The sequence below is a fragment of the Buteo buteo genome, chromosome 23 (genome assembly GCF_964188355.1).
Source record: "Buteo buteo chromosome 23, bButBut1.hap1.1, whole genome shotgun sequence".
Classification (NCBI taxonomy): domain Eukaryota; kingdom Metazoa; phylum Chordata; class Aves; order Accipitriformes; family Accipitridae; genus Buteo; species Buteo buteo.
In genome coordinates, this window is record NC_134193.1 from 5,605,974 (window position 1) to 5,632,509 (window position 26,536).

A 26,536-nucleotide genomic window follows, 5' to 3' on the forward strand; every position below is an offset into this window, starting at 1 on the left:
TTGTCTTCTACCCCTCAAAGGTTAGCTGAAATAAGCTGAATTGTGAAGGAAGGACAGAGTTTGTTATCGGGAAGAAAGGAAGGCAGTGCTGTTGCATCAACATTTTTTAGGGAACCAGGCTAAAACTGTCAAAACATTTTCCAAAGTGTTTTGTTTGACATTTTCCAAACAAAAGTGTTCTGACTCTTCACTTCAAATGACACTTCCACTTAGAAAAAGGGTTAAATAACCCCTCAATGGCTGACATGCAACATGACAAGAAAATAAATCACGAAAAGGGGAAAAGGTGCATTAACACTTGTATTTAATTGCAAAAAGTAAAAACTTTTTTATTATTCTTACATACAAATCTAATTTATTTACACATTTTACAGGCTTTTTCCAAGTATTTACAAAGTTTGCAATATATTAAATTATGACCATCCATAAAATTCTGCATTAAGTGCATATTTACATTCTTTTTTTTTGTCCACCACTGAATTTATAGTGTTCAGCATTGAAACAGTCTTTATGCATATATAGCTTTACTTCCCAGCACCCCTGAGCCTCTATAACATGCCTCCCCTCCCCATAGACAAAGAGATAATGCTAAAAATAAAATCACCTGTCATTTGTTTGAATCTCCAAAGCAAAGGGGAAGACCAGCATCTCCCTTGTTTAACTCAGCAGGACAGTAAATCTATCCTTTATAAGAAGGAGTTTCCTGAAGAGGAGAATATGTAGTTCTACATATAAAATTTATGAAGAGGAGAAAGTTTGGTTTGCCGGAAGCAAAAGCTCTTTGTGCACCCACTGCAAGGCCCACCTAAATGGCCTCACCCCAGAAAGTGTTCGGTTCTCTTGGGGACCACAGGGCTAAATGTAGACCACTAAGCCTGGGATTGGGCAGATCCTGCAAACTTCCCTCCCTGGAGCAGCGTTCCCAATGTGAACATGGGGGTTCAAAGGCAGGAGGATCACCTTTCTGAGATGCTGGCATTCATAGAGCTCACATCTCGAGTAACAAGATGCTCTCCTGCTCCCCACCTCGTCTGGCTCAGGGTGTTCCCACGCTGCATGTGGGATTTCCTGTGAAAGGGCGTGCAAGGCTTGCTGCTAGAAATCTGGGGAAGCCAGCCATGAGAGAAGGGAGGTGCTTTGATCCAGCCCAGTAAAACCAGCTTTTCTGCCAGACCATTACAAGACAGCTAGTGGGAGAAGCTAAAGACCTGAGACTCCCGGGAAATCTGACCCTGGAAAGCCCTCCACGGCATTGCAAAGGGAGTTTGAGGCTGGGAGCTGTAGAGCTGCCTCAGGGAATCATGTGTGCAATGCCAGTGGGGAGGAAAAAAAAAAAAAAAAAGAAAGAAAGAAAAGAATCAATAGAAACAGGCAGCTTGGCTCCCTTAGGGGATGCTGATTTCCTGGTACTGAAGTAAATAATAATACTCCTTTCTCCTCCTTTCAGTTACCCCTAGTTCAGGGCTGACTGAGAGCAACGGTCAATGACCCCTGCCTTTTGGAAACCAGCTTTGAACCATGATCCTCCTGCCCAGCTGATGGGTGACAGCCCATCTTTCTAGCCTGACAAGTAGAAAGATGACCCCTCTGCATCTCTGCCCACTGGGCACCTGGGTAGCACCGATTTCTGCGCCTCGCTGGTGTGATTTCAGAGCAGCTTTGCAGTCTCCGAGACATTGGGTGAGCGTGAGTCCATCTCCCAGCTCACAGGCAAAGAGCTCTGAAGCATGCAAATAGTTTTCAAAATAAATGAGATGCATGCATTGACTAGGCACCCCTCTGAGCTGGCCAGGGCGGGGAGTGGGAGATTGTCCGAACCAGCACATACCCTTGGATATGCACAAGTGCCAAAGTGAAGCTAGAGGCGAGGAAAAGCATGATGGGGGACACACCCTCTGCAACTCATCTGATCAGGTCTGTTGCCACGATGCCTCAATAGCTGAGAAAATAGCCACGCTCCCCCCAATTCAGCCTCAGCAGATCACTAGGAGCTAGCAGGCTCTCTAGGGAAGTCGCAGCCTTTGCAAAGGTTCTGTGAATCCAGAGCCCCAGATGAGGAAGATGACCAGGATGCGCTTGCAGCCATTTGGCCAAGGCATCAACACCTCCTTTTGGCCATCTTAGTTTTGCCATTTTGGCCTCGTCTCCGAGTCTTCCATCCTGGCTCCTTGCCCGTGTTGTGATGCAGAAGGCGTTAGCACTACTTCTCTGGCAGCGGAAGACAGGAGCTGCTCTAGAAGCTGTGCTACAGGCTGGGGCTCCGCACTCAACAGCGGCTAGGGCCAAAATCAGCTCTTTATCAGCCGGAGAATTGCCCTCCTGTTTTAGTTTAGCAGCTAATTCTTTACAGCTTTTGGAAGAGGAAGAGAAAATATATTGGAAGTTTAAAAACAAATGATGTAAACTCCAAAGGGAGCAAGGTTGGGACATATGCAATGTATCGCCTAGACACAGATCTGGAAACTTATGCAGAGACCATAAAGTGCACTTGGAAAGCTGATCCGCAGTCCAGATTCACCATCTTCTGTCCAACCAGCTGCAACTCTTTGAGGAGTGGAGAAGCAACACGTGAGAGCACTTTTACTAAATAGGCACAAACCTGCCCTAGAGCCCCCCTTTTTCCCCCCAGTCTAAACAGCAACTGTAAACAGATCCATTTTCTCTGCTTCTTCCCAAAGGAGCCAGACAGCCACAATGGCTTAAGCGTGACTCACAAAATACAGGCATTTCACAGACACTTGAGAATTGTCTCTGCAGCTCTTTTACAAGTTGCATTCAAGGACACTTAGAAGTAACAGCATCACCAAAACACCTGCAATCTCAACAATAATGGGTCCAGCAGGTTCTTTCCCCATGCATCTCTAACCAAATGCTTTACGGAAATGGATCAGGTACAAAACCAGTTAAGAGGTGAAGTAACCTTGTCAGCCTTTGCATTTGACTTGAGAAGCTGCCAAAGTGTAAATAGCAACAGTCACTAATGAGGCCCTAATTCTGCCATCACCAAACTCCCAAATTTCCATGAACTAAGACTCAGGCTTTAAGAGGAGGGAGAGGGGTGGTGTGTGTGTCTTGGCATGTACAAGATTGTATGTAGTGTCACAAGTGTAAAACACACCCCAAACATTAACAATACTAACAGAAGTCTTATTAATCCAATTCCCTTTAATATTTTGCTAGAAATTAGTCCTTTTCTGTCCTGAGAGAGTTAGGCTCTCCCCTTTGGTTCTACTAGATCTGGTCGATGTTGGTCCAGTGTCAAGGGCCATGCACACAGACTGACACAGGTGCTGGGGTCGTTCTTATTTGTTTACAGGAGAAAAACAAGGGTTATACATAGAAATGTTTGTAGTGTCAAGGCCTTAGACTACATTCTTTGGAGCAGGAACTGTCCTCTGCCTTATCCTTGTACAGGAGCTAGACGTGGTCATCCCATTTGGCAGCTTTTGTTAGACCCTAATAAGATTAGTACAATGTTTGCTCCCATCCTCCTGGTCTTGCTCAAAAACAAAGGCTGGACAGACATTTTTCCAATCTGTCATTTTACACGTACCTAAAATATTTACAGAGGAAAAGGCTCTCGCTCCTGAGAACAGAGTTAACTTGCTTTCAAACAAAACCCCTCCCAATTCCATATTAACAAGTGTGAGAGTATGTCCTGAACCCCAGCCCTGGCCTATGAGTTCAGCCTGACACATCTGTAAATGATCGTCAACAGCAGGATCAGACCCAAAGGATCAGACTTGGAAGGGACCGCAGCATCCGCAGCCTGCAAACACTGAAACCGAGCCTCTCTCAGGGCATTGGATAAAGCAGTGCTCAAGCAACAGGAAGCATGCGAAGGCAGCTTGGAAAGGACTCAGGAAAAACCAACGTTCAATTCTGAAGACAGAGTTCCAGGTCTGGAAGGAGTCAATACAAAAAATGCCAGGGATGAGGAAGCTTTCAGGTGTTCCTGTAGGTACCGTGGGCCAGGAACACAGGCAGCACCTCTCAAAGCAAAGAATATTTGAAAACTGTCGTGCAGCCCTGGTGTCTTAGGTGCATAATTAGAAGATGAAACTTGTACAGAGCTGCTCTGCACCGAGCCCCATCTCCATCCACAACTACTGCACTCTCAGCACCATCACCACTAAAACTTGCATTGGTACTTTTGTAGGAAAGGAGGTGGAGAAAAAAAAGCACAGTTACTATTTGACTCACAACCTCCTGATAGAGAACCATAGAAGAGTGATCACACGACACAAAGAAGAGGCCTAAACAGATTCTTTTGGTACAAGAACAATGCAGTGGGTGCGGGTCTTTGCCCTAGGCAGCAAGGCTCATCTCAGCCCTGGAGCACAGAGCCAAGACTGGCTTTGCAGGGCACGCTACTGAGGCACACAGCTATGTATGTGATGGAGAGATGGGGTGGAGTTGGGACACATCACCAATTCATTCCCTTTATAGAGCTGGCCTGACAAGACAGGCTCAAAGCCTCCTCCTCAGGAGGAATGTACACAGAAACGTCACAAAACCCCTCCACTCCCAAACCCCCCAGGAAGTTTCAGAAGTGCCATAATCCACAAAGGACACAACGTGAATCTCATCCTGAGAAATCCCTCTGTTGCTCCTGGAAAAAACCCTTTGCTGCAAACCCAGGGCTTACCTGAGGGGACAGGGAAGGTCATAAATATCTTGAGCTTCTCCCAAAATACATTTGAGGAAAGGCAAAGAATTACCTCAAGGGTCAGGAAAACAGTCATTTTTAAACACTGTAAACATGCAGGGTGGCAAAGCTGCCTGCCCCAGTTAGCCCAGCTCTATCTCTTTCAAGACGCTGCCTTGGCTTCAAAGCTGAAAGTCTTCTTGTCCTGGAAATAGCCGTTTTCCTACCCCACCGTCCTTAGCTAGCAGCTCCATCACAAACAACCGCTGGCTCTGTCCCTTTGGCCATGAAGCTCATCATCCAGTAATCTGCGCTGACATAACCTTTGGAAGATACAATGAAGAGGCCATATTAGATGAATCCATACTTAATGACTGCTCACATTTCCCATGAAGTGATGCTGGTATGCAGAAGTTCTTTGGAAAGACCCTGCCCTCAATGACACGCTGCGTTTGTAACACCCAGCAGAGCATTGTGTCTTGTGTAGCCCATACTGCTCAGTTTTTATACTGAGCATCTCATGGTATCCTGTTTGTGTTCAGGCCACAAACTCCCAGTCCAGAACGATCACTCCTCTGTACTGCGACAAGCAGGCACACACCAGTTTGGAGGTGGTAATGGCACACACCACCTTCTCAGGTGTCAGACAGAAAAGACCCAGCTGGAAGCAGTCTCCTGACCCCAAGGGATCTCCCAGACCCTGCATGCTACAGTACCGGTACTCACCCAAATCTCCAGCTTCCAGCTCCACCTTGAACATCTCACAGTGTCCTCTGCACTTGTCCAGAGGTACAACAGTCAGGGTGAGCTGTCCGCTTCCAACAGCAAAGAGGCTGTGCAAACTGTAGCTCTAGGATGAGAGGAGAATATTTCAAAGCCTTGCTAGTTTGTCTTGAGTCCGTCTGATCAAACAAGGGGCAAGTCACTGCCCTGCAGCAAGGTGAGACAGCACAAACCACAGGTTTGCTGCTTCCCCCAGTTACCAGTATATCATAGCTGAAGTCAGCTGCATGCAAGGGTCCTCCTCCTCCTCCCCTCTTCTGTCCAAGGCAATGCAGGCCCTCCACACCCACAAAGCCCGCAAGAAAATGGAGGAGGAGATCAGGCTAGAAGCCTGAATTGTCACTATCTTCAGTGAAACGTCTCCATGGCAGGTATCTCAGAATGTGTGAGACTTACTGCAAAGAACAGCTCCTAAAAATGCAACTCTTAAATGAATTCTGCCCAATGGGCACAAAAAGACCATCCCCTCACCAAACTACAGAGCAAGGGCAGGACATAAATGTGAAAGGAGCTGGGACACCCCACAGGCATCTCTTAACTGCTAAGGCAGATGGGCGCAGTGTATCACTTGCGCAAAACTGGACACAACTTCTGGGTGGTACAGCAACCTTGAGATGCCACATTACACAGGGATGGACAGAACTGATACAACCCTAAACCCTTCTTGTCAGAATTGTATCAGCTGAAAACGTCCTGCAAATCCCCCAAAGACTTGGAGCTTCTGGAAGACAACTCAAAGACAGGGGATAATGTCTCTGGGGTGAATTTCTCACCTTATTCCCCAAATCTGGATGGCGGATGAGGAAGCAGCTCTCCAGGGACACTGTCTTGGGGAAGGACAGCAAAGAGGAAGTGGGGAAAAATTCCTGCAGAATCCAAGTTTTATTCACAGATTTGTTCCTAAACAAAACAACCCATATTAAAGAAATATCACACAATGATAATGCTTGTATTTAAAAGGCTACTTCCAAGATCAAAACTCTTCACAAATATTCATGCTTGATAAACAGCCTGCTGATAGACTACCACCTAGGAGCTAGGAGCAAAATTCGACCTCTCAGCTTCTAAACCTGTGCTCCTTCATATCTTCCTTAGTACCCGCAGCAGGACCATGTAAACAGGGAACAAAGTTAATTTCCTTCCCCTCTTCCCTTAAAATAATCTGAGTCATTGATCAGATCCATTAATTACAAAAGATGCAGAGAGGTGGCATTATACACAACCATAACTGAAACCACATGGCAAGGCAGGGGGGAATCCAAGTCTATTCTCTAGGCCAGGGAATGTAACTGGAAAAGGCAGGGTGGGGCTTGTTATTTTTACATCTCTGTCTAGTGGCTTGACATGACTAATACTTCTGTATCCTGATCATCTGTCTACCAGCACTGGGGTCAAAAGATCCCATCTAAGCATTAGCCAAAGCACAGACTCCACCATGCCCTTCCCCAAGTCTGCTTGGACACTGCTCCTTTGCTTGTACGAACGTGCCAGGGAGCCTGGTCCACACCAGGTGGCACCTTCCGACGTTACTCGTCACTCTTCTCCACATGAAAAGACTTGGCTAACACACTGGGTTGCTCTTCAACCTTAGAGAGCTCTGAATTGTTCAAATGTCTTGTAGCCATGCTAAAGGCTTTAGCGCAGTTAACAGAGGGCCAGGATTAGGGTAGGACATGTTTCCTGCATGAGACCAGACACAAATTGCAGGATCCCTTAGCTTTCTGTTAATTCTCAGTGTTTTGCAGAAGTCATGGCACCTCTTCTCAGTCAACACTAATGGTGGAGGCTTTCCACTGAGCAGACAGAGGTGATTAGAAATGTAAACCAGTTGCCTCAGGTGATCAGACCACAGCCCAGATAATTAACGTATGGCCTGAAGAACAGGACTGAGCAATCATTGGGATATTTTTGTCTTGTAAGGGGAGCAATGTGTCTCAGCCACAACACTCCATTTTTAGTGCAAAAGTCTTCTGCTTAGATCAAATCAGTGCCAGCAGGCAGACAGAAACCTGTAACCTACTCCTGTTCCCCTTCCCTCCAGTTAAAGTGCAACTTACAAACTCCTAGTAATTCACATCAGCAAAAAGCCTGGGCACCCCTGCAGAAGGGATGTATATATCTATCACATGTTTTGGTTTTGACTCACCAGGGAAAGAAAAATGGGCAGCTCCACAATTCAGCTGAATTTTCTTCTATTATAACCTCTGCCAGGTCTGGATCCTGGGACTGAAAATGCTTCAGTTCTTCATAGGAGAGATGCTGCCCTGTCTTAAACAACACAAAACAAAGATAAAAGCTGTGCACCTGCGGTTCTTCCCCTCTCCTATTTCCATCCCACCAAAGAACATCCAAAACTAACAGCCACCTAGACTGCTAAGTTTGCAACCATAATTAGTCAGAGGAACAACTTTCTAAGGATGCAGTGAGCTCCTCAGCCCCTGACATCTTTAAACTGGGCCTCAATGTCTTCTTAGATATATGTTCTACCTCAGCAGTTTGAGTTTGTGTTGAAAATACTGGGCAGGGGTCTTTGGCTGGTGCTATTCAAGAGTTTGGACTAATCATCCAGCCTTACATATCCATGCATTACCTTGATTAGAAAAGGCTGAGACCTCTGGAGCTTTTCTGATAGTTCTCCAAAGTCTGTCACTATCTGAAGGCTTTTCACAGCAGAACAGACTGTGCAGTTTGCGGGAAGCATAGAAGTGTTCTGTCTGCAACCTGCTGCCCACCAGTCCTGGCATTCTTGGAAAGAAACAAGAGAAACATGTTTAATAAGACCAAAAACGAAACAGAAAGGAGATAGACTTGATGATAAACTCATTATCCCTAACCTGAAACACTGAGATTTCTTACAGCTTCCGATGGCTGTAAGTTACTCAAAAAGAGCAAGCTTCACTGGGCCGGGAACTCATCACAGAACATTTCCAGCACAGGCTGAAGATTTTGGAGATACAGCTTGGGGTTGTGAGAAATGGGAGAACTTTATGGAAATTCCGCTTCTCTGTATATATGAAGCATACAGGCTAAGTCACCCTTTCATTATCAACAAAAGGATGGCAACCACCATGTATAGTGCAATTAAATTGAAACAAGTCCACAAGCAAAAGATCAGTCCAAACATGTTATCAAGGAGACACCCAGAAGACAAAAAAAAGATCCAGGTTTAGAAGAGTAACTCTAACATGGTTAGCACTGGTGCCATGAACCCTGCTAAGACATCTCTGAGATCACTACCCTTCCCTTCACCTCAGTGTTAATTAAGAAATACTCTGTCCTGGGCAAAGTTTGCCCAGTCTCTGATGTGCAGAAGATGCTGGGGAATGCAGGATTTCATGAAGATGTGCTGCTGCTGTTTTCATTCATCCCATGCATTGACTTGAAGATGAAATGGGGAGAAAAGTCCCAGCATAAGGAACCCCTGGACCACAGCTATATCCATTTTAAATTTCAGAAATCGTTGTTACACCGCAATCATCTGAACTGGCCTATAGTGAACACTGCATATCTTTACATCTTCAAAAATTCAATTTTTTATGTGAAACCATTACTTGACGCCCATATCCTGCCTCCCTCCTCTAACTTAACAGCCCTCCCAGCACAAAATGTAAGTAAACATTAACAGAAGAGACATGTTGCACCACTGAATGAACATGACAAGAGCCAATAACGCTGAATGCCCCACGTATTTCTATGCTAAAGGATCTGCAGGAGCAGCCACCACACTAAAAGAACGTGGATCTAATTTTGTGACAGCCCTGGTTCTGCAGCCTTAATCCAACAGGGAGATGTTTAACTAAGGCAGTGGCAGCAAACCCACCCAAGCACCTCATCTATCAGGGTGGGTTAGGAAAAACCCAAGGTCTGGGACACATCTCACATGAAACATCCAAAGATCTGTCCTCATGACAGGCCCACCTGTCCTGTCTGGTGCCAGCACATGTCAAAACAGCTTATGTCTCCTGGACGTTGCTGCAGGCCACCCACTTGGGAAACAGAGTGGATGGGAAAGGGGAGGAAGAAGAGACAGTAAAGCCTGTCTGAAAAATAAAGTTGGGAAACAAGGATGCACAGCAGCTTTTCAGGCTGAAAAAAAGACCACGCACACCCTGCCTGTTACTGCCATCATGGTTTCCAGCCACACTCATGCTCCTGCACATGGGTAATAACTGCTGAACAGCACTTAATAGGAAAGCTCGTTTTATTTTTCCCCCTGACACTTGCAACAGGCAATGAGGAATATTACAGAGGATTTAGGTTCATTGGGACATAACAACAAGGAGCAGATTGGGATTAATTTTGTTTTTTTCTTTCTGAGTATTTCCAGTCAACTCCCAAATGCTGCATTTCCCACCCTACTGCTGGGATATGGACTAAAAGGGATCAGGATATAATCCCTAGTCTATCTGGAAGACACATCTACACTGCTTTCAGGGAAAGGGGTAAAAAAGCAAAACAAAGTGTAAAATCCTTATTGCAAGCAGAAGTCCCACTCCCATGAGAAACTGCTCCAACGTACTTTCCCTCCCTGCTCACAAGAGAAAAAAGAAAATCTTTGTTCCACTGCCTGTAGAAAGCTTCAATTTTACAACAACAAAAAAACTCAACTCACAAAAAACAGCTGGTCAGTGACAGGAAACAAAAGGCTGAAAGATCTCACCAGAGGAAAGGCAGTCGCCATGAACAGAACAAGAAAACATATCTTATGGTCTCTCATCATACAGGGAGTAGCAATACTATAATTTCCCTCCAGGCAAAACTTAGAAACCTCATCCCAGAGCGTTAAGCACAGTTGTCCCAAAATTTTCTCTCTGGGCTTAGGGCAGTACCCCACATAACGGGATGCTAATCAGCTTGACAGTATAGAGCTTGATTCCTCTTTTGAGTGAGGGTGGGATATTTGCATTCTCAACTGCTCAATTCAGGAGGTTATTTCTTTTCCCCATGAATAACCCAAGCGGAGCACAGTTGAGATGCATTTCAAATGCCGCAAGTGGGGTTGTGGGACTTTTTTTTTTTTTTGGTAATTAATCTTTTAGATTTATTGTTGAGGGTGTTAGTCTGTGCACCAGCATGTGTGTGACTGGCATGACAAGTACGGGCAGCAAGAAGCGCCTGCCCTTCCCAGGGAGGGAGGGAGAAGAGACCATGCACAGAGGAGAGGACATGCAACTGCACACTGGGGACCGCAGCAGGATTACCGAGGATGCTTGTTCTCTCTTTCGATTACCCTCCCTGCATTCCTTTTACATTATCACCCTGCCCAGACACCCTGGAGGATTATTTTGGTTTAAGTCGAGTGCGCTGTCTGTGCGCACGCACAGTCTGCTCAGAGATTGAAATGAAAGATGCACTCTTCATCCCCAGTGCAACCGCCACATGCAGCTGTCACACGATGGTCCCATCCACTCGCATTCAAATGTTAAAGTGCTGGGCGTGTGCAATTATCCCTGTGGAGTTTGAGTGCAGGAAAGCAGCTGTAGTATTGACACGTACAACTATCCATTATGTGACAGAAGCGCGGGCCAGTCCCAACTAACCTCTCCTCCACGCTTGTGCTTTCTCACCCCTCTTTGAGGAGCAGCCTTTAATTTGTTAAGCAGAACCTCAGTTCCCCATCGGTCACATCCACCTAATATTTGCTTTAATGCTTTATGAGCTCTCCAGGACAAGAGCTGTCTTCTCCCCTGTGCCAGGATAGTTCCTAGCAGAGCCAGGGTTGGGAACTTCCAGTTGCTAACACTGGAGATAACAAGAGATGATAACTTTCCTTAAAGCATGTCTATGATTAATGCTAGAAGGAGTTTATGACTGTACTTTCCACTATGCAGAAAAATAATTTTCAACTTACAATCACTTTGCGTACCCCGCCCTTCTTGGCCATTTTCAGAGAGGATCTCCCAAGTTTTTTTGCTGTCCCCAGAACTACAGAGGGGTGTGTGCACACAGCCCCAGAGATGCTGGGTGTGGACAATCAGATTGGAAGCTAAGAGGTTATTGAGAAGACCTGGCCCTGCTTCTGCCCGTTGCAGTGAAGCAATAAAACTTATGGAAACTTGCCCACATAGATCTGAGAGCAGGATCTCGGCAACAGCCCTGGTCTCTTTAGGGACCATATGGAGAGCGAAACAGTCTGCCGCTGCAGCAGGTTCAAAGGGAAGCCCATAGCAGGGGGACCTTTTGCTCCTGCAAGACACACAGAGCCAAGCCAAGGGCTGCTCCTGACCCTAACGAAGTGTTGAAAACGTAAAACCTCCTGCATGTAGAACTGCAGGTGCTGAGGCAGCTTGCTGGGTCCCCACCAAGCTGGTTTACTCCCCAGTACTCAGGACTGTACGGCTGAAGAAATCTCCTGCAGGTGAGTGACAGGGAAATCTGGTCCTGGGGAAGGGGGACTCCCCCAGGGCTTCGCAATCTCCCAGGTCTTCTGTCCTGACGAGTTGTTGCTACCATCACCCACGATAACTAGAAGAAAGCTCCCCAGAGGGCTGTCTAATGCACTGAGCAGCTCCACAGTCTGCAAAGGTTGGTTCCAAATCCCTGATTCCTCTGAGGATGACACTATTCCCCAGTCCCACCACATACCTCACTAGGGATCAGTGCTAGGAGTATTCAAGCAGCTTCAGCAAGCCTAGGATGAACTCAGGGCTCTCAAGAAAGACTGGCTTGTGCACTGAATATTCACAAGACATTTCTCTGTCCTTTCTTGTAGGTCCATTGTACAAGCCTGGCTGTTCCATCAACACCCACAACACTTTTGGACTATCCCTCACGGGATCCAATGTACCATCAAAACCTAAAAAAATACTTGTAATCAGGGTAGGTCAGCAGGTAAACCTCAGGGCTCTCAAAAAGCATGACCAACTCTACATTGGCCAATTCAAAGGTAAGCTCAGGATGGTGGTGGACTCACCCAGGCCCGACCCAGTGACTCATTTATGGCACTACACTGACAGCCACAACCTTCTTGTTCCTACGTGCTAGATCCAACAATGAGAAGATGCTGATCTCCACTTTTACAATGTCTCCCCACAGCTGCACATTTGTAAAAGTCAGGGAATTTTTCAAGGTGGATCTGAAGAGACGCTTCAAAGGAAAGGATTAAGACCTCAGCCTACGCTCCACTGTCTGTGACCACACTTTCCCTTCAGCCAAAGGGACCTTTACAGACATGCACCTGACAGCCCATGGGATACTTACCTGCTCTGTTCATTTTCATAGCAAAAGCCCAACTACAAGCTGATTCTTACGGCTGACACAGGGCAGAGCTTTTTAAGAGACACTCAATCCTACCTCTAAGATTCCCAGTGACAAACAGGCCACGAGATCCTCAGTGCTCTGATGTCCAATTACCTTCACCACAGAAGGACTGCAGCTCTTCCTCCAGTTGGAAATACCTAGCTTCCAGATGCTGGGATTTTACAGTCCTGTTTTCCATTATTTTAAGGACAGGGATTTGCAAAGTCTAGCCCTTAACCTTAAAGCGAAGTTGCAGCTCATAACCTACTGTTATTGCTTTGACAGCCAAAGAATATGCAGGCCAGGTTATTCTTGCTCCTGAGATATGACTAGCCACTTGCCGCATTGGGACCACAGCAGATTTACAGATACTATATTTCTCAAGTAAACAGCTTGTTGCTTGTCGTGCTATGTCATTGCAGCAGGATATACTATATGCTTATCACCACGCCCCCCTTCCCAGATTTTATAGAAAGATGAAACAGTATTTTAAAAACTCAAAGCAATTTAGACATCAATTCATGATCATAATCTATGACATGAGTAAATGTCATTATTCTTACTTTACAGACGTAGAAATTAAGAGGTCTGTGTGGCACAGTTCAGAGGAGACATTCAGAGCACTTTGTTGCAAAAACAATGTTTCCCAAGCTTCATCTTGCTGAAATTTTTCACTAGGCTAAAAATTAATTTGATTGTTTATGTCATGTCAAAGTCAGGCTAAACTGATGGGTGCTTGAGCAAGTCAGACAGGAGTCATAAGGAGTGCTTATTAATTACAGTGTGGAAGTCCTCCTTAAGGAATGCATTACAGTGGGGCTTTAAATATATACTACAAAGAGGGTCCCTGTTCAGCACAAGATCCTCACCTCGTTCTCTTACTGCCCTTTTTTGTAGCTCTGTATGCCAGCAGCAGAAAGTACCTCCTAGTCCTGGTTCATAGCATTTTTAGGAACAGCTAGTAACAAAATAACAGCTACAAATAAACCCATCGAGAAACCCTTATTTTTGTTCTGGGTAAAGAGTCAACAACTCCAAGAACTACTCATTTATCTCCCTAATGGGTAACGGCTGGTCAAACAACCGAAGGATGATTAGTCAACCTCTAACAAAGCACAAAAATTATTTTGATCCAACCAGACATTGTGAAATCAAGTCTGCTCAGCCTAGCCCAAGAGGAACTCACAGTCCACTGGGGCAAAAGAGCATTATTTCCAGGAGAAACCTGCACCTACCAATCTAGAAAACTGAAGGCAGAGACCAAGCTGTCAGGAAAGCCTCCAAAGTCCACTCCAGCCTGCACCTCTGGTTACGTGCCCTAGAAGACAGCTTGTGCTGCTCTGGCAGTATCTGCGTAAGCAATCTGGCTTGGAGGAACAGCACGCTTTTGAAGCAAATCCCTCCCAGTTGCTGCCACTTGCCCAACGGTGGCTTCAGTTTGTAAAAAGTTTGACATGTCCATGTCACTACTACAAACAGGGCTCTGCTAGGCTGCTGAATACCTCTGCAACAGGCCACATATGGCACACTCTTCCCAGGGAAGTAAACCCAGAGCGAGAACTCACTTGCTCTGCAACTGAGGAAACAAAAAATTCTGGAGGCATCAAAATATAGAAGCAAAAGGAAGAGCTTTTCATGTTCCGGATTACCGCAATGATTTGGAGTTTGTTTACTGTCAGCAAATCCAAATAAACAGTCCACTGGCTGAATGGAGGCCCAAAGTAACACGGTATATGAAAACAGCTTGGCACCACCCTGCACTGCAAAGTCAGCCCTTTTTTTTCCCCCTTTGAACAAGCCAACACACACATCTGTTGGTCACTCTCAGGTTATAAAAGGGTTGTTTATACACACACACACACAAAAGATCAGATAAACTGGCAGCTGTACAGCGATGGAGCCCTGCACAGTACTGCAACCCACATCATGCTCACACCCACCACAAAATGCTCCAGCCGCCGGAGCAGGTGCATGAGAATATGCACGAACACAAGAGCAAGCCAGCTTGACTTTGCTTTGGGAAAAAAAAGTGAGATCCTTTGTGAGCAAGAGGAGAAGGCCATGCTGAAGGCAGCAAGAAGTTAGGAAACAGATCCTGCTTTACCTCCCAAGCAGCCTTGTTGTGCAACCCTTTCATTCAGAGTGGGCCCATGTTGCTTTGGCTCATGCATCACTGAACCCAGCAGGTCAGATGCAGCCTGGGCTGCAAAACCCATGTGGAAAGGCTGGCTGAATACCTGGGTGCTTAGCCCACACTGCACTCAAAAAGCAGAAAGTCCACTCTCCCTCATTTAAGATAGGCATGCTGGATGCTCCCTTTCTGCACAGAGCTGCCCCAATGATAAACACACTTCAGGGCTACAATAAGAGGGGAGGAGAGGAGTGTGAGAAGTGGAGAGAAACATGGCTGTGGCTGGCCCATTGCAGGCTGCCTGCAAAGGGTTAAGATCAGAAGGAAGCCAGGACCTGGCCAGGTGCCAAGGCAAGCCTCCAGCTAAATTGAAGGTGGCCAGCCAAGACGCAGAGGCTGCTGCTCTCTCCCAGTAACCCAGACTGCTGTGACCCATCCCCACAAATAGCTCTCACAACCAGCAGGCCTTGGGACATGGCACTGACAGGCCATTTGCAAGGTGTTGCTTAAACACAGCTCCTCCAGCAGGGTTCCTCCAGCAGGGTTCCTTTCTCTAAAATAGATTATGTATAAAACCCATAAACATCATTTTAGCCCTACTGGTCTAGGCAAAAGGGAGTATTTAACACAAGGAGTCTTCTCCAAGCTGAGGGTAACTTGCACAGGATCCCTTTTCCAACACTGAGCTACATGGGTGCTTGTGTCTGATTTTAGGTGTGCTGAGCAGCTACTGATCCAGTTGATTTTGAACTGTGTAGGATGTACGTGGTCACGACCGGGTCTCATTATTAGATGCAAAGCTGGATTTTCCTTGAGGTCATTACAAACCCCTATCAGCACAATGTGCAAATTGTCATGTTGTTGGACGAGAGCCTGTTCGCCACTGACCGACCTGCTCTGCTGAGGTTTTTGAGCTGCAAGGACTGAACTTACCATGGACAGACACACAAGTTAACATATGAGCAACTTAACGCTCTGCTCATCACGTTCATTGCTCTATGTGGCTAGCGGGGAACAGTTATCAACCAGCTGACATCAAAATTCATATTTAGACATTAACAAAGCTAGAAGGATGTCACACAGTTGTGAAGGGAAGAACCACTGAAAAACAGATAGAGTGATCACCATTATGGTTTTAAAACATCGGTTAAAAAAAAAGAAAAGAAAAAGAAAAAACCCTCTTCATTTGGCTCCAATAACTACAGACTTAGCTCATTATATTACTTCCTAATGCTTGCAGGGGAGAGGGAAGTACTCATACCCCTACTTTGCAGCAGAGAACTGAAACACAAAGTGTATGACTTGTCCACCCCAGCCTATGTCAGAGAAGACAAATGAATCCAGATTACATAGGCCCTACTTTCTCCTTGGAATAGAACTAGAAAGCCTTGAGTTAACCCACATGCCCACCCAAAATCCACTGTGTTCCTTATAGCAGGTAGAGTCCAGAGGTCTGCAAACCCATCACCTCCCTCAGGGCTACACGAAGTGCTGATCTACCCGGCTAACAGCTGCACGCTGCAGCAGTGAGAGGTGTTTCCCCCAGCCTGGAGCAGGCAGTGTGACCCAGCACCGAGGCTTTCACAAGCTCTGTGTAAACATGAGCTCAGGAAGAGCAAATGCAAACCACATTTCCGCAGAACTTTTCCCCAACCGAAGGGACCTTGGTTCCTAGCCCTGGGAAAACAGCTGAAAAAGAGGCACAGATGCCAAACCCAGGGGTCTAAGAGTCAGCTTTGTAGAAACAAAGGGTGGGAACATTAGTTTTAATATGGGAATTGATCTGGGGGAGAAAGCCGGCAAGCAACAGAGCAGAGACAGGCAAAAAGGAAATTTACTTTGGACCTAATCCTATAAACTTAACGCAAGAGAGCGCTTTGCGGACACTGCCTCCTCACCTCGGCCACTCAAAGGTCCACCCACAGCCACCGACAGACAGGCAGCCGTTGTCATCCCCAGCACGGCTCTTTGGGTGGAAGGGATGAGGATGAAGGTGACAGCGAAGGCAGGTCACCCTGAGCCAGAGGGAGAGGGGAGCCGTATCCTGCACCCCTGCTTCTCCCAAAGCATCACCACCACTCTGACATGGGGCTCTGGCTCTCAGGGAAAACCAGGCATCCAAGTTCCTCTTGTTCTGCAACACAAACATGGCTGCTCAGCCCACATCTACCAGGGGACCGGGCTCCAACCTGCACTCCTGGAGACAGGAAAGCTGCCCCAAGACCACTACTCCCTGAGCAGGCTCAGGAGGGACAGCACGGCCGCAGACCGCAGCCTCACACAGGTAGGCTGCCCCTGCCTGCCCAGGCGGCTTCAGGCCCGGAAGAAGCAAACCGGACCACCCATGCGCCCACGCTTGCCACGGCCAGGCTTTGTCCGCACCACGTTGGGCGGCGCAGCCGGGGGAAGTCTGCCAGCACCGCCGGTGGGCCAAGGCAGCCTCCAAACTGCTAACAGGTGGCTTTCAACAAGAACAGCCCGAGCTGGATTTGAACTGGTGCCCAAGCACAGCAAGCTCCAAGTTTTATCCTCAGCCCCCTCAAAATTTTCATCTACCAGGATCTACACAGAGAAAGGAAGAGGAGCCTGTGCGTTGAGTCCCTTCATTAGTGGTTTTCTCTGCTGCTCAGTCTCCTTGCACAGCGCCTTCTCCTATGCAAGCATGCACTAGAGAACGCCAGACCTGCCTGCAAGACCTTCCAGCCTAGTGCTCGCATCAACAAACAGGACATCAAGATGTAGCTTTACCCCCTCCCTTCAGCAGACCACAAAGCCAAAATTAAGGGCAAGATGTTGCATCATGCACAAGGCCAGGCTGAAAGAGAGCTCAGGAGACCACTCAGCCCCACGCCACGAAACTCTCTCATCTGGATCCCTACCGGATGGCTTTACCACGGTCCACTCAGCAGCAGGCTGTGAAGTTGACACCAGTGCTGCTGCGACAGCCCCTGTGGCCACAGCTGCCCGCCGGGAAGCCAGGACATGAGGGATTCCCACAGGAACCCGGCCAAGGTTCAGGCTGGGTGCTGCACTCTCCCATTCAAATAGCCAGGGTCTGGTCCAGTTCCTTTTGCTGAGGCAGGATCAAAGTTACTCCAGCCATCCCTAGTGAATCTGGTAACTGGGACACGCTGTGGTTTCCACCACAACCTAATACCATTGGAAAAACAGAGCGGGAACTGCCTCATCCCCTCTGTACCTCCCCTCCTTTCCCCAGAGCTGGCTTGCTGCCCACCGTATTGCTCATCACTTCAGAAGATTTCCGGGACTCACGGAGGCATGAGGGATTTTATATGCATTTAAACAACAACCTCGCATCCTTCCTCTCCATCCATCCTTCCCTTTTCCCCTGCTCCTTTGCATGTTTCCTGATCTCCTTCCCATTCAGCTGGTGTTCCCATCAGTAGCCCAGACTTGCTCCTGCTCTTCTTTATCCTCACAGCGAGATACTCATTATTTCAGGCAGCCCTTGTCCTATAAACCTTTTGCTGTCCCAAGGAATCTCCTTGGGCTCTCCCCATCCAAGGGGACCCTGCGGCATCTTAAGGAAGAACCTGTCAACTTTCTGAACAAAATTTCACTGAATAAATATGAGCATTAAAATCTCTGTTGGTTGCCTTCTCCACACAGAAGCAGAGGGGTGTGCACAGACTCATGTCAATGCTGAAATGCATTAGACAGGCAGGCTACTAATGTCAAGTGGCTATCAGAGCCATCTCCTCGCCTTTGTTTTCTCCTCCCTGCAAGAGATCCCAGTGTTTAAGGAAAGAGATGAACAATGGGGGATACCCCGTCCCACCCATATGAACCCGAATCAACAGAAATCCCACGTGTCAGCGGAAGAGAGGGAGACACACAGAGAAAATGCAGAACAGCGCTGGCATTTCAGGGAGCCCTTTTTAGTTACAGCAGGAAGGTCAGAGCCAGAACAGACAAGTCCAACACAATGAGCTGCCGAAGCTAAATATAAACCCATCGAGGGCATGGATACAGGAGTTTGTTTTTACAGTGAGCCGACAGATGATCAACATTGTGCCACATCCCCGCTCAAAATAATTCACAGCTTTATCATTACTGACAGTCTTTGTATTTTATCAAAGAGGCAGAGCCCATGCTTACACCCATTTGCCAGTCTAAGTCAGTGGAAATGATTAACCGAGAATGACAAATACTCAGACTTTTCCATTTCTATTATGACAGTCTCGGAAAATCTATTATGTTCCTCTCCCATAATGGGACCACCTCATTAGAGAGCCACTTATCTAGCCTCCTCACACACACATTACCCTTAACATTACGTTAACTGCTATAAACACCATAGCTCTCAAGCCCACAGTCCTCTCCCAACATGCCACTTGGGAAAAACTACTCTTCCTTAAACCCAGGTCGCATGTTGAGGTTTCTATACTTTGCTCACAGATCTAGATTTGGTTGACAAAACTGGTTTTGCCTGCTTTCTCAGAAAAAATAAAAGTTGACATTTACCCACCATAGCTATCTTAGTATGATTCTCAGAACTGCAGAGATTTTTAGAGGAAGGGGAACTCTTGTGGAAGAAAAAACCCGAGGTGTTAAAAGCAAGGAAAAGAATGTGCAAGAACAAAATTATGAAGTTAGAGATAAAATAGGTTTCAGCCCCAATGAATGGAAGGGAAAGAGCCCTAGCTAGAATTCAGGATGCTATTTTTAAGTACAGTGGTAGGAAAAGAGAAAACCAGGGTGCCATGCCAATAACACATTTGTTATTTGGTGCCCAGGGAGACACTCAAATGATTTGCATGGCTGGTATTTAACGTTAGGCTTATGCTACAGCAGAGAAATAATTTCCTTACTCTCGAGCATGTACTTCTTGGCAATGGGCAGAGAAAGCAGCCGGATGTGACCGATGAGGGAGCCCCAGGCATGGGCTCTGGAGAGCGGAGCTTCAGGCGGCAGTGGGCTGTATGGCTGGATCACGAAGTAAACAGTCAGCAAGACCAATCCCAGGGTGAGCAGGCCCTGCGAGAGAAAACAGGCAGATAATTAATTATACTGCAGTGAGACGATATGTCTTCAGAACAGTACACACCTTCTGGCTGGTATCAAAGCGTTGTGGCTGTGCACTGCAAGATGAACACTCAAATTTTTGCTGTGGCTCCTTGTTCAACTGCAATGCTATTTACATACACAGAGTTGTCACTCAGTTTTATTGTTAGGGCTGTCCAAGGATTAAATTAAGCAGCCTTCAAACCCAAGCCACACAACTCTGTTCATATATTTTAGCACTACAAATATTCCAGCACCAGAGCAATGAGGATCATCTACAAATAGTTTCAATTCCTCCCACCTAATCAAATAAAAGCTTGCACTTCTGCCATACCTCTTACACAAGGTTTCAAGGCTTTTTGCAAACATCCGTCAAGCCTCGAAACACTTTGGCAGAGCTGGCACCAGCTCCCTCCTCCATACCAGAATCCCAAATAAGCCTTAAAGAGATGACATGACGCATTTCTCCCCCTGGCCAAAGTCAAAGTGAATCAAAAGCAAAAACAAGAACAGAAGCTGAAAGTTCAAATTTCCAGTTTCCTGTTCTCCTGCCTCATTTTACAGCTTTTTATAGGACGTGAAGAAGAAAGCTTGGATTTTTTTCTAAATAGAAGCCATCATGAAAATTTTGTAAAGATGACACTAAAATATTACTGAGTATTATGCCAGTGGGAAGGTTTTCATCTTTGTAGCAAACATCTCGAACCTACCTAACAATATCATCCTTTCATCGACTTTGCAAAACTTTTTACAGCATCTTTTACTTAAGGGTCTCAAAACATTTTTCTAGCATCAAGCATCATGACAACAGCTTTATTTTATAGACTAGAAGGGAATAAAGACAGGTAGAAGCTTGTGACAGGGTCAGAAACAAAGCCTGCATTTCTTCCTTATTCAAGCCTTTAAGAATCTCCTTCCTCACATTTCCACTAAGGGTGCTGACACTGGGAATGTTTGCCTGAAGAATCAATACGAGTCTCATTCTTTAATAATTTAAGGAGAGGAAGGTGTTGACATGTTAAACTTTCAACACACACGAGCAATTTCAAACCTCAGTCAGCGGTCTTCTGTTTTCAGATCAGCTCGTGGGACAAAGGAAGGAAGCTACACTTCACAGCTTTTAAAATAAGGAACTCAGAAAAATTCATCAAGAAAATGCAATGGGACATAAAAGGCTCAGGTGGAAAAGGAAAACTCTGACCCTCAAACAGTCTGTGCACATACAAAAGACGTCTTACCTTGTAGAGAGCCACTAAGATTGGGTACCGTGGAGGTCCCCTTTGGGGTTCATTTCTTTCCAAGAGCTGCTTGATGAATTTCTCAATGGCTTTTTCTGACATCCCACACTGGTGGCCAGTCTGCCTCACTAGATCAATTGTCTCTGATAGCTTGTCATAAATGCTGAGCTCATTGGCCGAAAGCTCCATGGCCTCCAATGAAAAATCCCTGTGGGGAGATTCAGTATGTTAACAGAAAGCATACTCCAGCCATACAGCTCAACACAGCATGTGCAGAGAGAGCACAGGAACATCGCAATGTCTAGGCAAGCAGGAAGGCTTCTCTGGAGCAAACCTGTTTGCAGCCAAAGGCACAACATTTAGCTGCAGTCCTAATAGTCTCTGCCGGTTCAATATCTCCTGGAGACGGAAAGAAGCCGTGAAATTTCCTGACAAGAGAGGAACCAGCTGAGATTCGCAGCTTATGTAAATGAACAAAGCTTCCCAGAAATCAGTGAAACTCCATTTATTCATCTATTCCAAATGAATCCATCCCATAAAGCAATTGCTTACCAAGTACAACAGCCAGCAATACAACGCTGATCATCACACACAGTAGCCAAGCTAAGCTCTCCTGCACTATAATTTTAGTTGCTTATTTTAATGTAGATTTGTTTTCATTAAATCCCCTGTCAGCAATAGGAACAGAACAGAGAAATAAGCAGTATGTGTGGGGCAAAGTCCAACAGTTTACAATTTGTTGAAATTTTCGCAACCTAATGTCCAGGCCAGCTGATTATTGAGTAACAGTAATGTGATAGCAGCATGCTCTGCAGGCAACAAAAGCTCCTACGTTCCTCTGAAAGTTTGCCTGCAGGTCATTCACACACAGAAATGCCACATAACTAAATACTGCAGCAAGAATTGCATTGTGAACGTGAGACAGAGACAAAATGGCATTTGACAGAAAATTATTCCCACCACGAAACTTCAACAGGGAAGCTTGTAAGAACACACCTATGAGCGATCAACATTAAGATGCCAGAAAAAAGAAATGTGTTCCTCCACCACTCCCCCTGTCTGCCACAAAGGCAGAGCCTCGCGATACCAAGAGCAGCAGATGGGCTGAAGAAAAGATGCAAAGAAATTGCTGGACGAGCTAATAGCTGCCAGAGTGAGAATCCCATTGTTAGAGGCATTTTGCCTCGGAAAAACACTTCTGGGGAAAAGGGAGCATCTGTGAGGTCTTGCTTTGCTTCTTGTTTCTGAGCTGGGAAAACTCTAAACCTGGATCAAACTGGGACAGCCAAACTTTCTTGGGAGACAAGAGTTTAGCAATGCAATACCCTAAAAGCACAGACTGAGGACCATCACGTAAAAACACAAGAAGCATGACCGATACATCCAGCTCACAGCTGAAAATGGAAATTGGGCCTCTGTCTCCCTTTTGCTCCAAGTACCACCTGACACCAGGAACGAGCTCGTGAATCCTGTGTGCTGCTTCGCCCAATTCACTACCTTGCCCCGTGAAGTCTGTCGCTGTACTGCAAGAATTGTGTAACTATTTACATGGGTCTTCTCTGCACACACCTCACAGCACAGCCTGCATTTTAAAAGCACAGATCTGTTTTGCTCACTTGAGAACAAGCTGACAAGCACTACATAACATGCTACCTAAACTTAAGACTTGCTCTGCTCTAACTCATTCAGGTTGCTCCCACAGGACAAATCAGCCATAAATGTACGTATGTATATATATCAAGAAATAAGATTCTCTTGTTAGGCAGCCAAACTTGAAACCTGATTTGCCTTAAAGAACTGGCCAACAGCTTTCTCCCCACACCATGGGCTCCTACAAATCAGAACTCAAGCAATGGCATTTTTAATATCTTTTTTATCTGCAATCCTAGGGTGTAGGTTCAGAAAAAAACTCACTTTTCAACAGGACTACCAGCTTCAGCAATTGCTCCTCTCCCCCCAAGATCAACCCCCTGTTCTGCTCTTGCACATTTGTTTATGTGGTCACATGGTGAATCAGATGAGGAAAATTATCTGGCTGAAAAATAGCCCCTATTTGTTTGGTCAGCAGCTGCCTAAGCATACAACTCAAGCAGTTAATGTCAGATGTTACATTAACATTAGTGTCAAATTTCGAGGCACAGTCTTAGAAACACCAAAAGAGTAAAATACCAAATTAAAACCTAACCCCAAGCACACAATGAGAACATGCTGCACTACATTGCCAGGTTAATTAGCTCCTGGCCCTGTTCTACTGACATTCCTTGTGTTCCATGCAAATATTTGTCCCAGATCTTACCACCTGAGCAGCCCCATGGGCTAGCAAAGCTGCCCCAAAGCAGGCTTCATCAATAATATCTCATTATGGATCATAAGGTCTCCAAGGCAGGGACCTTTTCTTCTCATCTGTAAAGCACCTGGCATGCACTTGACTCTATAAAATACATTGCTTTACTAACTCTTTCATTTATGTAATACCCTGATTCATATAACAAGCAAGAGCCAGCACATCTGAAGGATATTAAATACTTTTTTTTCTTTCCCCCAGCTTTTATGATTACTCTAGTTGCCTTGACACTGCAACTGGTGCACTAAATGGTCTCAAAGGTTATCTAGCTTCCTCTGGCTCCTGTGTGCCAAAGCTTTCGCCTGTGAAGCTCTCCAATGCCAAATTCCAGCAGATTCAGCAAGCTTCCCCTACTTGCAGGATCTGCCTGGAACCACTTAAAACAATTATCGCTACAGAAATGCTGTCAAACACGGTCATTTCCCCCTTTCCAAACAGCAGAAGCATCCTACTATGATAAAACTCCCTCTTCTAAATTTGTATTCAACTCTGAGCAAACACCTTTGTGGACAACCCCTGCAAGTCACAGACATTAAAAACCCAAATGCAGCTCCTTGACAAACTCAAGAGTAACCCAAGTCCTCAGCTAGGAAGTAAGACATTATGCTCCCACATTGTTTTGAGAACAGATGAGGCCTTAAAAAACAAATAACAACCCATTATTTCCCTTCCTATCGCCACAATACAACCGACAAAATAATAACAACAGACTACTGTACCCGCTTCGCTGTCACACGCACATACTGAGCAAGTCTTATCCCTTGCAAACAGCAACCCCTCAGAGACAGGCCTTTTAAACTAGGGAACCCATATGTTATTGCTATTTTTTTTATGAACTCCACCACCCTGGCAGGAATAAGCAGCTCTCTCTGCAAACATAAATAGCGACGGCTCTCGGCCTGAAGGGTTTCCACCCAAGTGCCCAGTTCTACCCGCAAACCCGGCAGGGTGTTCGGAGCCAGGCTTTTGAAAGCTAAATATTTAGAGAGAAACGCTGTCGGAGGAGTCTTTAAAAGGGAAAGCTTGCTCGCCTTGCTGCTGAACCTGAAACAGCGATATAAATACAAATACATTCTCCTCTGCTTTGACACCGTTTATGCTGCTTTCCTCGGCCCTGCTCAGGGGGGTCAGGTCCCAGCCCTGGGCTAAAAACCCTCCGGAGAGGGGCCTGCACCCCACCACAGGCCGGCGGCATCGCCCTCATTTGTCTCTGAGGCAGAGGAGCTCCAGCCAGGATTTTTTTTTTCCAATCAATAAAATGAAGCAGAAAACAGCCCCCACCCCCTCAGCTGGGCGCCTGGCGAGGGCCTCGCCGAGGCCCGGGGAACCCCGCCAGCCCCGCGGAGCACTCACACACCAACCGCCCCCCCCCCCCCCCCAGGCCCGGGCCCACCGTGAGGGGCCGAGGCCCGGCCCGGTCCTCCTACCCCCCCCCCCCCTCCAGCCCCCGGCCCCCCCCCTCAACCGCCCCCGGCCTCACCCCGGCACCGCCCGGCGGCTGCCCCGCTCCGCCGCCCGGCTCCGGGCTCCTCCCGCCCGCGATGGAGGCGGGACGCGGGGGGCCGAGGGGCCGGGCCGGGCCGCCCCGTCGCTTCCTGCTTCCGCCATGGCCCGGCCCAGCCTGGGGCCGCCCCCGGCACCCCGAGACCCCCCGGCAGCCGGGACACCCCCCGGTGTTCCTAAGACCCCCCCCCTCGGCATCCAAATCGCCCCCCCCCCTCCGAGGGCTGAGACCCCCCAACACCCACCGGAGCCCAGAGTCCCCCTGAGACTCCCGGCACCCATTTGATCCCAGAACACGGAGACACACACCCCCCCCCCGAACCCCTAAGACAAACCACCTGAGTCCATGACTGCCTTCAACCCCCCCAGCGCCTGCCTGAAGCCCCAGCACCTTCAGACACCCCCCCCCCCCCTCCGGGAACACTAAGACTCCCCCCCAGCACCCACCTGCCTGACCCCCCCCTCCCCAAAACCCTCAGACCTCCCCAGGAACCCTAAGACACCCACCACACCCCCCAGCATCCACCTGAGCCCCCGAACACCTTGAGACTCCCCCAGCATCTGCCTGACCCTCCCATTATCCACAGACACCCCCCCAACAATGACCTGAGCCCCCAGCACCCTCAGGCACCCCCACGCTATCCCTAAGACCCCACCCAGCATCTACCTGAGCCCCCAGCACCTTGAGACACCCCCAACACCCACCTGAACCCCCAGCACCCTCAGACACCTACCCCCGTAACCTGAAGAGACCCCCCCCAGTACCTGCCTGAGCCCACAGCACCCCTGAGGCACCCCCCCAGCACCCCCTGGAAACCACAGCACCCTCAAATTCTTTGATAGCCAGATCCCACAGCATCCACGAGCCCCCCTCTCCACCCCCAAGCACTCCCTAAGTCTCCAGCATCCCCCCCCAGCACCCACCTATCACCCCCTACAGCCCCCCCATCAGCCCCATTTACCTCCTCCAGCTCTGCTGAGCTGCATTTGTGCTCCCCACCAAGTCCCATCCGGTGCCTCCCTCGAATCCCACTTACCCCCAGCCTCGTGGGGACACGGGTGCCCATTCCCACAGCTCAAGTGACAAGCAGTGACCACGCGCGGGGTGTTAGCCCCCTAAAAAGCGTGGGAAAGGCCTCCAGGAGTAAAGGGCCAGGAGATGGAGCAAGTGGACGTCCCCAGAGCCGCCCCCAGCCTGAAAAGCTCAGAAGAAAGCAGGAGCAAAGGGTCTCAACCTCACCCAGCTCTCAGACACAGGCAATTAAATGCGTTTTCAGAGTCAGCTGTCGGTTGCGCCTGTGGCAGGCATTTTTGGTATCTCTCCGGTTCCTTTTCAGCCTTGTTTAAGTTCTTGGCCTCAACAACTTCCTGCAGCAATGAATTCTGCAGTTTAATTAAACATTGCGAGAAAAAGTACTTCCTCTAATCAGGTTTGAATTTCCTGCCCTGTCAATCCCAGCGCGGGAAGCGGGACAGTCTCCGCATCCCGATTTTACTGCCTTTTGAGGGGAATGGGTTGAAACTCTGGGGGATGCTGCTGGGCGAGACCCAAGACCCAGTGGCCGGGGCACTGAAAGCTTTGGCCGATGATTTGTTCCAACTTGCCAGGAGCTCACCCGGGTTCT

General features: G+C 47.4%; 1 protein-coding gene across 1 annotated transcript; it reads right to left on the bottom strand.

Annotated features, from left to right (window-relative positions):
* Positions 1-287: 287 nt before the first annotated feature.
* On the bottom strand, positions 288-25,016 carry C23H6orf89 (chromosome 23 C6orf89 homolog). The gene is made up of 8 exons (XM_075055880.1): positions 24,889-25,016; positions 21,065-21,272; positions 19,634-19,799; positions 8,022-8,176; positions 7,578-7,699; positions 6,205-6,331; positions 5,375-5,498; positions 288-4,971 (listed from the first exon to the last, which is right to left on the bottom strand). Exons 1-8 carry the CDS (start codon positions 25,014-25,016, stop codon positions 4,886-4,888), a joined length of 1,116 nt encoding a protein of 371 aa, XP_074911981.1. The 3' UTR covers positions 288-4,885.
* Between the last annotated feature and the right edge of the window lie 1,520 nt (positions 25,017-26,536).